At 43.3% G+C, this 13,574-nt stretch overlaps 1 protein-coding gene across 2 annotated transcripts in view; it reads left to right on the top strand.

The window, feature by feature from the left end:
- Window positions 1–13,574, top strand: part of LOC120524033 (thrombospondin type-1 domain-containing protein 1) — a 56,437-nt gene that overhangs the window by 9,718 nt on the left and 33,145 nt on the right. For both annotated transcript variants that reach the window (XM_039745845.1, XM_039745847.1), the window contains exon 2: window positions 1,997–2,214. In XM_039745845.1, coding sequence (XP_039601779.1) covers window positions 2,154–2,214 — 61 coding nt within the window. In that variant the 5' untranslated portion in view covers window positions 1,997–2,153. The remainder of the gene's footprint in view (window positions 1–1,996; window positions 2,215–13,574) is intronic.

The following is a 13,574-nucleotide window of genomic DNA, read 5'->3' as shown; positions in this document are numbered from 1 at the left end:
CTGCGAGGATTTGCAGCAGCTGATGTTGGTCGGCTATGACAGTCGTTGACGATTCTCCAAGGGGCACAACCCGCTTCCCAGTCTGATAGTCAATCTGATTGGCAGAGCAGCGCTGTGGAGGTCTGCCAGCTCCGAAATTTCAATCGCATATTTTAATGGAGAATAGGAATAACGAGGTTTCTGATACAGTGGATCACAACAAAGAATTTACGACGTCAATGCAAAAAATCTCCCGTTGAATGTCAGGTCATCAAGTTGTATGCCAACAACAGGCGAAACACATGCATTTTTAGCTATAATATCGTTAAATTAATAAAGTTTTTGATAGAATGGCACACATTGGTAACCAACTTGGAAAAACAGCAAACGATATCAAAAATATCCATGAAAAGATCTCATGTTACTTGTGTTGCATAATCCACGTGTCAGTTGTGGCTTAGTCACGCCTTTGATTGGTAGATTTTTATGGAGTCTTCCACAAAGGCAAAATGGTGTGAGGACTCCAAAAGCTGTTACTTAAGCAGGCCAAGGTCTTCACTGGTCTGTGCGGCAGAGCCTCACCTTAACCCATCTAGGCCCCAAATCCCACCTGCTGGGTTCAGCTGTAGCAGGTTCAAACATGGGGGGGGGCTAACAACACAACTAGAAATATACAAACATATAACAATAACTCCACAAGAGAAGGGATGACCGTAAACCTTTGGCTTGTATAAACAGAACATCTTTATAAATCTAGGATTTATTTAATGAAAATAGAAAAATACAAAGAACGTGGCAAAAAGAGGCACAGAAGTTACCTAAAAGGCAATCCTAAATAAACGAGTCTCCAAAATATAATCAAATAAACAGAATCCTTAAAGCAAAGCTCAATAAATTGAGAAACACAATACTCACTCGCCTCCACAATAAACGAATGATCTCCCACACCCAAGCCTCCTCTGCTTACTTATACAGCCAACATGAAGGGAGGAGTCATGGTATCAGGGTGGCCCCGCCCCCTGGAGCGCCAAGGAGCAGCAGAATATTTAAAGAGAAAAACAGAATTAGAGAATTACAAATGAAACCAATAGAAATAGCAAAAAGAAATGAAAATAATACCTGAACATTAAGAAAAACAATACAACAGGGGTGTCCAACTCTGGTCCTGGTGGGCCGCAGTGGCTGCAGGTTTTCATTCTAACCCTTTTCCTAATCAATTTTCACTGCTAATTAACTCCTTTTCCCTTCATTTTACTTGTTTTTAAGGATTCAGCCCTCTGAATTGATTCGTTTCTTCATTAAATGGCAGCCAAACAGAAATGAGACGTGAAACGCGCCAACAGATGACCAGCTAAACTGGAATGTCAAACTCCAGCCAATTTCACTCCAACCAGTTTCTTAATGAGAAGCCAATTCTTGCTGTTAATTAAAGCCGTTATTGAATGTCAGGACTTGTTGCTGCTCTCGTTCTGCCACTGCTGATTTTCTGGTTTTTTAAGACCACCGTCAAGATGTTTTGGTGACCTGATCAGACCAACATGACCGAGACCTTCACCTTTCTTTATTTTTAGATTAGCTGGTCATGTGGCAGCTTGTTTGGTGTCTCGTTGTTGTTTGGCTGCTCATTAAAGAAAACGAAACAACTACTGTAAGGGGTCAGAGTCACGTCAATTAAAACTGAGGCAAAACAAGTGAATCAGCAGCAAAAACAGCAGCTTACTAATTAAGAAGATGGTTAGAATGAAAACCTCCAGCCACTGCGCCCCACCAAGACTGGAGTTGGATACCCCTACAATAGAACATAAGCATAAATTCAGGGTGGTACATAACACAAATAAAATGTGCCAACATTTAAGTGCCGACTTGCTGTCGTATTGCATGCGAATGCAAGGCAGAGTGTCGAGTAGAGGCCTTCCACTGGCCTTCAGTGAGGAATTGTGAATTTCCTGAGCCCAGCCAGTGAATCGGCCCAAACTGTGCGTTAACCACCTCTGTTCTGTACACTTTATTTTGACAGGCTTCCAAGCGGCCATTGTGTCGGTTAACAATTCATCTGTTGTAACATGCTGTGCGTTCATCTGAGCCGACTACTCCGCTGCCAGGACCATCCCGGAGGAGCCGCGGTGCCTTTAAGGACATGACGTGTGACGGCACCTCCAGACGTGTCAGTCGGAATGCAGCAGACCTTCCTGGATGTCAGATCAGCACTGCTGCGGGTGATCCTCTACGGCTGTGGTGAGTTGGGAAAGACGGGGGGCACAGCTGGAGCAGTTTGAGCAGAAACAGACTTGTGGCTTCACATCAGAGATTTCCCTTGCAGGGTTAGGGCAGGAGCACAGCAGGGAGAAGTGAGGCGACTTCTTTAATTTATCTTTGTAAGCCGACAGCCCAGTGTGGTTTGTTTTACTCGCCTATCATGGAGGAGAGCTACACAACATCAACGTCAACCACAACAACAATGACATCAACAACATCGTCAACAACTGCAGCACATTTTCATGCAAAGGATGTAGCTCAAAGTGCTTTACAAGGTGACAAAGAAATGGATAAACAGGAGAATTAAAACATTACATACCAAAAAAATGAGACCAGAATAAATGAGTACATATTTTGTGACCCGACATTTGCGCGATAGACATATGCGCGCCGACAAAATAGCACCGATTAAAACGTGCCGTCAAAATCATCCCGACAAAATCGAGAAAGTTTCATTAAATATGAATTACTAGTTTAAAGCACATATACTGTAATAATGTTTATTTTAGAAGTCAATATTATGAGACGCGGCATGCCATCAGCACGGCACGCAGATAGTCCTTAAGATCACGCCCTGCATATGTAGGAAGAATTGCAGCAAGGGCGTCCCACTCTCTTGGCCTCTCTCGCGATTTTGTCAGGGCGCATTTGTCCGTCTCGGTTTTGTCGGGGCGCATATGTCTATCGCGCTTTTGTCGGTGAACCACATATTTACATAGCGTGGACTGGCAAGTATTAGAAAAAAAAATAGATTCCTTTTTTTGTTTTCAAGTGTCTAAAGATATGTTTGAAGGACACATGGCTGGAGAGTGCAGTGGGCTTGGGCCCTGCGTGAGGTTTGTTTCCTGCCTTGCAGCCTGTGTTGGCTGGGATTGGCTCCAGCAGACCCCTGTGACCCTGTAGTTAGGATATAGCGGGTTGGATAATGGATGGATGGATGGATGGCCGGAGAGGATGAAAAGGAAAAAGAAACTGTAGATAAGCAGGAGAAATAAAAAAAAAAATCTACAGGGGTTTCCTGGTCAAAAGACCACCCAGGCCCGCGGGTATGCTACAGTTGAGGAATATGTCACAACTGGAGGATACTCTTGGGGCATATAAGGCCAGGGGGGACGTGGTGTGTGGCACCACCATAGACTACCAGAAAAAAGAAAATGCACAGCAGTAGTGATAAGAGAGCCACCTATAAAACACTTTTAGATTAGATTAGACAGAATTTGATTTGGGTTTTTTCAGAACCTCTTTAAATAAATAAATAAATAAATATGTAAACAGGTAGATAAATAAGTAAGTAAATACACACACATATACACTCTGGTCTGGACACACACCAGAATGACTATAAAGCAAGAAAAATAAACAGAAAGAAAACTTCAAACTTGGCAGTCCCAGTCCCTGTCCCAGTGAGGCTCTATACAGGTGTATTGCTGCTGGTTTAGAAGCCCCCATGTTGCATTTCTTGACACACTTCTGCTGAATGATTCATTGGCTGAAAGTCCTCAGTGTTGTTGTGTCACAGAGAGGATGTGCAGCATTGTTCATAATGGCACTCAGTTTTGTTTTAATTCTCTCCTTTGCTACGACCTGCGGGGAGTCCTGAGTGTGTACCGTAACTGAGGCTGTACTTTTAGTTAGCTTGTTGATTCGCTGGGCCTCTCTTGAAGTTTTGTTACCAGCGCACCACAGAACAGAAAATCCCACTGGCCATCCCAGAGTTGGAGAAGATGTGAAGGTATGTCACTACCACTAAATGCAGTCTTCTAAGGATGAAGAGCTTGCTGTGCCCTTTCTTCTATAGTTCCTCTGTGTTCTGAGATCAGTCCAACCTGTCACTGATGTGGACCCCCAAGTACTTGTAAGAGTGGACCACCTTTACATCCACTCATTGAATTAATGACCAGACATAAGCGCTTTGGTCCGGTGAAGGTCAATCACCAGTTCCTTGGTTTTACAGATGTTCAGATGAATACAATTCTCTTTGCACCACTAAACAAACTTCTCTACCAGACTCTTCTATATCTGTCTCATCATCTCACGTGATGACAAAGAAGCCATTTCCTTCTTGTACTTGTTTTCATGATATTAGTAACTCAAGTTCTCATCATCATGTAAAGCGCTTTGAGTTACATCATTTGTATGAAAATGTGCTATAGAAATAAATGTTGTTGTTGTTAAGTGGCCAAGAGAAGGCCAGATTAGAGAAGTGAGTTTTCAGCAGTTCTGTGAAGTATTAAATTGTATTGCCGTTATCCCTAATGGTAAAGTATCCCAGATTTTTGTTGCTACCTTGCCAGTTTTTTTTTATGCTTCACTCTCAGAATAGAACATTTGAACACTCTGGATGAGAACAGACCATTCAGCCCAACAAAGCTCCCCGGTCCTATCCACTTATTTCTTCTAAAATAACATCAAGTCGAGTTTTGAAAGTCGCTAACGTCTTACTGTCTACCACACTACTTGGTAGCTTATTCCAAGAGTCTAATGGCGCTTTTCCACTGCATAGTACGGCACGACACGGTTCAGTTCAGCTCACTTTTGGGGGGTTTTCCACTGGGAACAGTACCTGGTACCTGGTCGTTTTTTTAGTACCACCTCAGCCGAGGTTCCAAGCGTGCCGAACCATTACCAAAACGTGACGTGTAAACTCTGCTGGTCACTGGTTGGCCGGAGAAAATCGTCATTACTGTGTCACTGAACTTGCGACACGAGACACAACAGACCCGCTAGATTTTTAGCATAGCCAGCGAAGGTTCGGACGCACCATTTTGTTTTAACCAAAAATGGCTGTTTCGTGGTCTATTGAGGAAGTACAGACGTTCCTCTCGTTGGTAGCCGAGGAGCGGATCCAGCGAGAGCTGGATGGGGCGATGCGGAATGAAAAAGTTTTTCAGGAGGTCACTAAGCTCTTGGGCGCACACGGCTCCATTGTTGTGTTTGTTTGTGGCGCGTTTACGATGATGTCACGGCAGTAGAGGCGGCGCAACTATAACGACACGTGAATAATCCCGCCCACTCTAAGGCGGTGCTAAACTGCAGTCGAAACGCAAACCGAGCCGAACCAAGGTGAGCTGTACTGAACCGTGCTGTGCCGTACTATGCAGTGGAAAAGCGCCATATTGTTCTTTGTGTAAAGAAAAACTTCCTAATGTTTGTGCAAAATTTCCCCTTAACAAATTTCCAACTGTGTCCCCGTGTTCTTGATGAACTTATTTTAAAATCACAGTCTCGATCCACTGGACTAATTCCCTTCATAATTAAAAAAAAAAACCAACTCAATCATGTCTTTTCTTAGCTCTTTTAGGGCGGATGTCGACTTTTGTCGACAGGATGGGTTGAGGGCGCATGTCGACTAATGTCGACATCCAGGGATAGAGGGCGATAATCAGATGTTAATGGTGACAAATCTCACTGTCACTCACAGGCATTCCCTCTGTGCTTGGAGGAATGCTAGACTCGTTGACTTGGCAACTAATCCTAGCGTGTGCGCGAGTTGCAAAATGTAAACAATGGCAAGATGGCATCGCCATGTGACAAGGGAGCGAAGTGAGTGCAGGAAAGAAAACACTCGGCAGACAATGTTTTGCGTATTATTGCGGAGTCGGACTCCTGTTTTATTGACAGTGATCAGGAGATCGAGCAAGAGAGTGAGAAGCCGGCATCAGCTGATCAAACACCAGCCGATGCCGCGCCAGCGGATCTGCTGCCAGTTGAGCGCTTTGCGCAGCCGATGCATCTACGGCAAGGTTTGCGTGGGATAAATATGAGGTGAAAAGAGGTGACAATACGGTTTTCATGCGGGCAGAAAACTTGGTGGCAGTGGAATGGCACGATGGCAAAAGGGTGACTTGTCTCTTAACAGTACACACTAACAATATATGTGAGAAAGTGCAGCAACAGACAATTGAAAAGTAGGCACCAAAGCAACACGTATTGTAAGCAGTGCAATGTGGCAATGACTGAAATTGGCTGCTTTGAGCGAGATCAGACTGCGCAGGACTTTGCTGTGTAAAATGTATGTGATATGTACGTGAAATCATAGAGTATGCAGGCTCATACAACATGCAAGACAGTAACATTTGTCAAAAGTAAATATTTTTTGTTGATTTGATATGTTAAACAATTGCTTTGTGTTTTTTTTTAAAAAATGTTAGTTTTTGGAAAAATATTCAGCCCTGGGAGATAAGAAACAAACAAAAAAAAAAATTAGCCCTAAAAGAGTTAATTTCGTGAATCATGTTTGAATTTAACCAAGGTGTACCCCATTGGGTCACAAAAAAACTTACATGGAAAAATGTGGGTCACAATTCCAAAACGGTTGAGAAATGCTTGTGACGATGCGGGTTCGCTCCACGCTCCCATCCATCTATCCGGGAGCCCTTGAACCCTGCACCGTCAGTAATGTTACCGATGAGCTAGGCAGTGAGGCACAACAAAGCAAGGGGATGGTGCAAAAGTGGAAAGTGCTTTAATTAAAAACAATCAACAAAAACAAAGTGTTCAAATACAAACCGGATTCCAAAAAAGTTGGGACACTAAACAAATTGTGAATAAAAACTGAATGCAATGATGTGGAGATGGCAAATGTCAATATTTTATTTGTAATAGAATGTATGACAGATCAAACGTTTAATCCGAGTAAATGTATCATTTTAAAGGAAAAATATGTTGATTCAAAATTTCACGGTGTCAACAAATCCCAAAAAAGTTGGGACAAGTAGCAATAAGAGGCTGGAAAAAGTCAATTTGAGCATAACAAAGAGCTGGAAGACCAATAAACACTAATTAGGTCAATTGGCAACATGATTGGGTATAAAAGAGCTTCTCAGAGTGGCAGTGTCTCTCAGAGGCCAAGATGGGTAAAGGATCACCAATTCCCACAATGTTGCGCAGAAAGATAGTGGAGCAATATCAGAAAGGTGTTACCCAGCGAAAAATTGCAAAGACTTTGCATCTATCATCATCAACTGTGCATAACATCATCCGAAGATTCAGAGAATCTGGAACAATCTCTGTGCGTAAGGGTCAAGGCCGTAAAACCATACTGGATGCCCGTGATCTCCGGGCCCTTAAACGACACTGCACCACAAACAGGAATGCTACTGTAAAGGAAATCACAGAATGGGCTCAGGAATACTTCCAGAAACCATTGTCAGTGAACACAATCCACCGTGCCATCCGCCGTTGCCAGCTGAAACTCTACAGTGCAAAGAAGAAGCCATTTCTAAGCAAGATCCACAAGCTCAGGCGTTGTCACTGGGCCAGGGATCATTTAAAATGGAGTGTGGCAAAATGGAAGACTGTTCTGTGGTCAGACGAGTCACGATTCAAGTTCTTTTGGAAATCTGGGACGCCATGTCATCCGGACCAAAGAGGACAAGGACAACCCAAGTTGTTATCAACGCTCAGTTCAGAAGCCTGCATCTCTGATGGTATGGGGTTGCATGAGTGCGTATGGCATGGGCAGCTTGCATGTCTGGAAAGGCCCCATCAATGCAGAAAAATATATTCAGGTTCTAGAACAACATATGCTCCCATCCAGACGTCATCTCTTTCAGGGAAGACCCTGCATTTTTCAACAAGATAACGCCAGACCACATTCTGCATCAATCACAACATCATGGCTGCGTAGGAGAAGGATCCGGGTACTGAAATGGCCAGTCTGCAGTCCAGATCTTTCACCTATAGAGAACATTTGGCGCATCATAAAGAGGAAGGTGCGACAAAGAAGGCCCAAGACGATTGAACAGTTAGAGGCCTGTATTAGACAAGAATGGGAGAGCATTCCTATTTCTAAACTTGAGAAACTGGTCTCCTCGGTCCCCAGACGTCTGTTGAGCGTTTTAAGAAGAAGGGGAGATGCCACACAGTGGTCAAAATGGCCTTGTCCCAACTTTTTTGGGATTTGTTGACACCATGAAATTCTGAATCAACATATTTTTCCCTTAAAATGATACATTTTCTCAGTTTAAACTTTTGTTCCGTGATTTATGTTCTATTCTGAATAAAATATTAGAAGTTGGCACCTCCACATCATTGCATTCAGTTTTTATTCACGATTTGTATAGTGTGCCAGCTTTTTTGGAATTCGGTTTGTAAATAAGTGCAGTGCTTCAAAAGTCATGAAGTAAATAATCCATTAAAACAGAAGTGAAGTGGAGGTTAAAAATAATAAATCCTTTAAAATGACGAGGTTAAAACAATGGCATGAAGCGGTCTCCTTTACAATATCCAAAGCACGGTGTCTTCATGCTGTCTTTTCTACTTGGTGGCTCCCCTGCTTCTCCCATAGGGCTTCACAACAGGAGAGTCGCCTACCTGCAGGAACAGCTGCCTTTCACTCCGATCCCTGGCTACGCCGGGCTCCAGACCGGACCAAGACTTGGGTTATTTCCCCAGCGGCCAAGGCGCTCACGCTGGGGCTAAACCAGCCCAAAGTCTCCTCGACTCCCGCTATCTTCCATGGCCAGTCGTCGTCCTTGCCGGTCACTCCAGCTCCTTGATCGCTCAGCTGGAGCGACCGCTTCCTTCAGCCCCACCTATTGTCGGCCTAACACTCTTTCTCGGGGCTCTCCTTCCAGTTGCCTCTGCTACATCGAGCCTGCACTTGCTCGCGCGTTCGCTCTCCTTCTCCCTCACACCGGCTCTCTCTCCTCGCTGCTTCTTGCCTCCTTCTGCAACCTCCCGTTCTTTCCTGTTGTCTTTCTTTTTTTTTTCTTCCCCTTTAGCCGACTCGTGCTTCTTATTTATGAAGAGGAGGCGGTAGTCGTGGCAATCAGCAGCTCCTGGGAACAATTACGGATGCGGACCGTTTCTCATCTGTGCACTTGGGTGAGAAACGCCCACATCACAAACTCCCCAGGAAGTGCTTCGGCCTCACACCACCTCGCCCCCTCGCTAAGCCACAAGTGTGGTGAGTATTTATTTAAAAGTGGCCTTTTTGATGGGAGCTGTGGACCCGCTATGCCACAATGCTGTATCACAGTTTCTCTTGATTGCTTAGACACGCTTCTTGAAATTAAACTTCATTTCCAAACTCTAAACACAATATTGTAATTGCACACTCAACTCCCCAAAGTTCAGTTCTTTTAATCTTTCTTCATAATTTATCCTCTGTAACCCCTGAATCAGCCTAGTCGCTCTTCTCTGGACCTTTTCTAGTGCTGTTATGTCCTTTTAGTAGCCTGGAGACCCAAACTGCACCCAGTACTCCAGATGAAGCCTCACCAGTGTGTTATAAAGCTTCAGCATCACCTCCTTGGACTTGTGCTCCACACATCAGGGTGCTATATATAACCTGACATTCATCTTGCACTTATGAAACAAGTGAACTGTGATGATGAAGAAAGAAAAGATATGAATAAGAATGAGGACGAGAGAAGGGAATGACAGTTGAGATTGTAGTGTGAGGGAACCGCGGGACCAGTTTGAAATGTCAAAATTAAATGAACTGATGGGGCGAGTGAATACGATTGGGGTATGTTGTATACTAAAAGCAGTTTCAGTGGCCATGGTTAATAGCTGATGATGTGCTCGCCATTCCGGTGTACATCCATCCATCTATTATCCAACCCACTATATCCTAACTACAGGGTCACGGGGGTCTGCTGGAGCCAATCCCAGCCAACACAGGGCGCAAGGCAGGAAACAAACCCCGGGCAGGGTGCCAGCCCACCACAGGGCACAGACACACACACACCAAGCACAATTTAGGATCGCCAATCCACCTAACCTGCATGTCTTTGGACTGTGGGAGGAAACCCACGCAGACACGGGGAGAACATACAAACTCCACGCAGGGAGGACCCAGGAAGTGAACCCAGGTCTCCGAACTGCGAGGCAACAGCGCTACCCCTTAGCCACCGTGCCACCCCTTCAGGTGTACATTGAATCAAAATCTGGTAGAGGTCATGTCATGTCAATTTTCTAATCTGTTCTTATACGACCTGTTGCGAGGGGGAGCTGGAGCCTATGACATAGGGCACAAGACAAGAAAAAAACCCTGGATAAGGTGCAAGTCCATTGCAGGGCGAACACTCACATCTTCACACACATACCCTCACACACACACACACACACGCTATGGTCAATTTAGTGTCACCAATTCACATAACTTGCATGTCTTTGGACTTTGGGAGGAAACCCACGCAAACACGAGTAGAACATTCAAACATGCAAGGAGGAACCGGAAGGCAAACCCTGGTCTCCTTACTACAAAGAAGCGGCACTAACACTTCGCCACCATGCCACCCTGCAGAAGAGGTGCAAGGAAGATGCTTCATCAGGTTTAAGGTGCTTTGGTGACTCTCATCACACTATATGAAAGGGCCAGCATAAATTTCAATCTACTGGTAGTGTGGAGGACATGTTTGGACCACTGAGAACTGTAAGAGTACCAGAAAATATCAAAATGTTGAGGAGAGACGTAGTCATGCAGCACGATGCCAGTCAGCAGAATTAAATATTTAGAAGGGGGTCATTCTGGCCCCCTAATTATCCCCTGTCTCTAATTGGCTAACTATCGCCTAACCCCTTCACCACCTAACAGCTAATGTGTGGTGAGCATTACTGAAGCCTGAAGTGACTCCCCATTCACTTTAAAGAGTGAGAACAGTGCTATATCGATATGAAGAATTATTATTTCTCTCTATTATAAAAAAAATCTTGGAAGGAGATGAGACGTGATTTTCTCAGAGAGACACTTGTACGTCCCGCGAGAAAGAGATTTAACCAGGCCCAGGCCGGAAATAAAGGACAAAGATTAGATGACAAAGTAGAACATCATAAAGAATATCAAAAATGTTGGCGCGATACACATGCAGAGCAGGTTAGAGATAATGGAAGTACTAAAATTCGAAAGTCTCAAATAAAGGATAGGAAAGATTGTATTAGTGCAAACAAATGGAAATTATTACTCGGTGAAATGACGGAAGAGCGAAAAGAGATCAAATATATTGTTCAGATTTAAACCTCAAGTCAGAGACTTGTAGATTGTCTAATTCGTTTTGCCAGTGAGAATTAAAAGATTCCAAAAACACTAACACAGTATGAAGTCCTGTGAGACGGGGACTTTTAACATGAGATTCTTTCAAGTCACGCCCTACTTACAACTGTTTTCAAACAACACCACGGACATCTAACCTCAGTCGTGTGAATGCTTTTGTCAGATACACTTCCTGCGCTCTCAGCTCTCTATAAATTTTATCAGGACAATAATTTTATACGTTCTAGATGACACGTCGACGACAAAGCGAAGAAAGAGCATGGACCAACATTTGAGAAAGTCATTTTATTTATTAGAGAGAAAGAAACGATATTCACTCACAGGCATTTATACGTTGCGTTGTCACGATGTAAGTCCAAACATGGAATCAAAATTCACTGTGATCTTGAAGAAAAGTTAATTCCAAATGTTGTTTTTACTATTGTTTTAAAGTAAAAGTGAAAACAATACATATGTAACAATTCCCATGAAAATAGCGATCTCCTTCAAATGTATATCCGGTTAACCAAACCCAGGGGTGGGCAAGCCCCCTAGTTTATTATTTTATACGACAGGTTGGTTGGCCTGCCATCCCGACTCACCACAAGTCGGCCCTTTCACAATGAGGTGCATTTATACTACAGTCCATTGACCAACACAGACAGACTCGCAGTTCCCACACCATCAGGTAGACCCCCAGACATCGAGGCTTTATCTGTAGCCTCTGTGCTGTCAGCACATAAACCAAAAGTACCGTTTTTTAAAGTAATCTTCCTTAAGGCTTCGTCTTTAAGCCCCTCAAGTATTCTCAACAACTATGGAAAAACCTTGTATGTCTCATCTTGAGAAAATGATGTCGCCCCCCTATAATTAACAATTTCTAGATTTCATTTTTCCTGAGCTTCACGTACACAATATTGTTTTTACACGAATCAACAACACCTGCCATTTAAATCACACAGTTGCGGCATTTAAATCACGTGATCGTAATCTGACGTTTTTATTGGTAGGCGGTCTTTTCTCATCGGTCAGTGGTGTTGCCAGGTTTTTATCTTGCAGTTTGTATAATCCTGTGTACCTTGTAGCTTCTTCCATCATGCTATGACCGGAATGAAGACATATTTGGCCATCGCCACCACCTTATAACATCAGGAGTAACTCCAAAAACTAAAAAACTCAATTTTGAAAATAATAACAGTGATTTGGTTTTTCCTTTGCACGTGAGTATTGTTCCGCTGATCTGATTGCTGTCCTGTAGCCAGCACTATTTTAGATGTGTCAAATCTTTCTCTGAATCTTTCTGATTCTCTTCTGGCCATCTTGACTGTAACTACACGGCACAACAGATAAGAAAGGCAGTAAAGCCAGCATTAGCTCACCTTCGCTTTAGGCCATGTCTGCTTCTTTCGCTCTTCTCCAGTCAGAGGTTAAGATGTTTCCTTTGACCCTCTGAACCCAGATTAGCCCCCTTAAATCCTTCAAGTATTCCGCTTTGCAGGCTAATTGGCTTCATGAAGTTAAACATCTGACTGCTACAGCATTTGCTGATTTGGCTGTCACTCTTCACTTCCCCTGCAGCACATGTACTGTTGCTAGCGCCTATAAAATGTCTTCACCCCCTTGGAAGTTCTCACATTTTATTGTTATACAAGATTGAATTCCAGCAGACTGAATCTGGAATTTCTGACAACGATCAACAGAAAAAGTTTCTTTAATGTCGAAGTGAAAACAGATTTCTCCAAAGTGGTCAAAATTAATGAAAGAAATAAGCAAGAAAGTTTATCTGTCCCGATGTTCATCACAATGCAATTACCAAATGAGAAGAAGAGCAAATATTGAAAAGCTAAAAAAATATAAATGTCTCAGAATGATTAAAAAAATTAAGGAAAACTCTTAAACGGTAACTTCTAATTTAACTTGGAAACAAAATTCTATAGCGAGGTTGTGAGAAATGTGGCAGCACTGTCACGTCATCCACACGTGATTGAGGCCACTATTCTAACCAGAATCGGAAAGGGAGAGGATGTTTTCATTCCACATATAGCTCTGATTTCACGTATAACTCCCCTTTTGAATTCAAGCGACTTCAATTTCCAGTACGTCTTGCATTTGCGACGTCCAAACATACTGTAAAGCACAAGGACCATCACTTAAAGTTACTGGAGTTTACCTCAAAGAACTGCGCTGTTCACACGGCCAGCTACTGTATATGTCGCCTGTTCCAGAGTAGGATCAGAAAAGAATTTATACATTCTTGCTCCTAATGGCGAAACGAGAACGTTGTGTGTGAAAAGGCACTCTTAATCTGTTATTCATTAATAATGGCAGTTTGATATTTGAACAATATTCAAATAATAAA

Source organism: Polypterus senegalus, chromosome 2, assembly GCF_016835505.1.
Source record: "Polypterus senegalus isolate Bchr_013 chromosome 2, ASM1683550v1, whole genome shotgun sequence".
Lineage (NCBI taxonomy): Eukaryota > Metazoa > Chordata > Cladistia > Polypteriformes > Polypteridae > Polypterus > Polypterus senegalus.
This window is presented reverse-complemented; position numbering and strand designations above follow the sequence as displayed.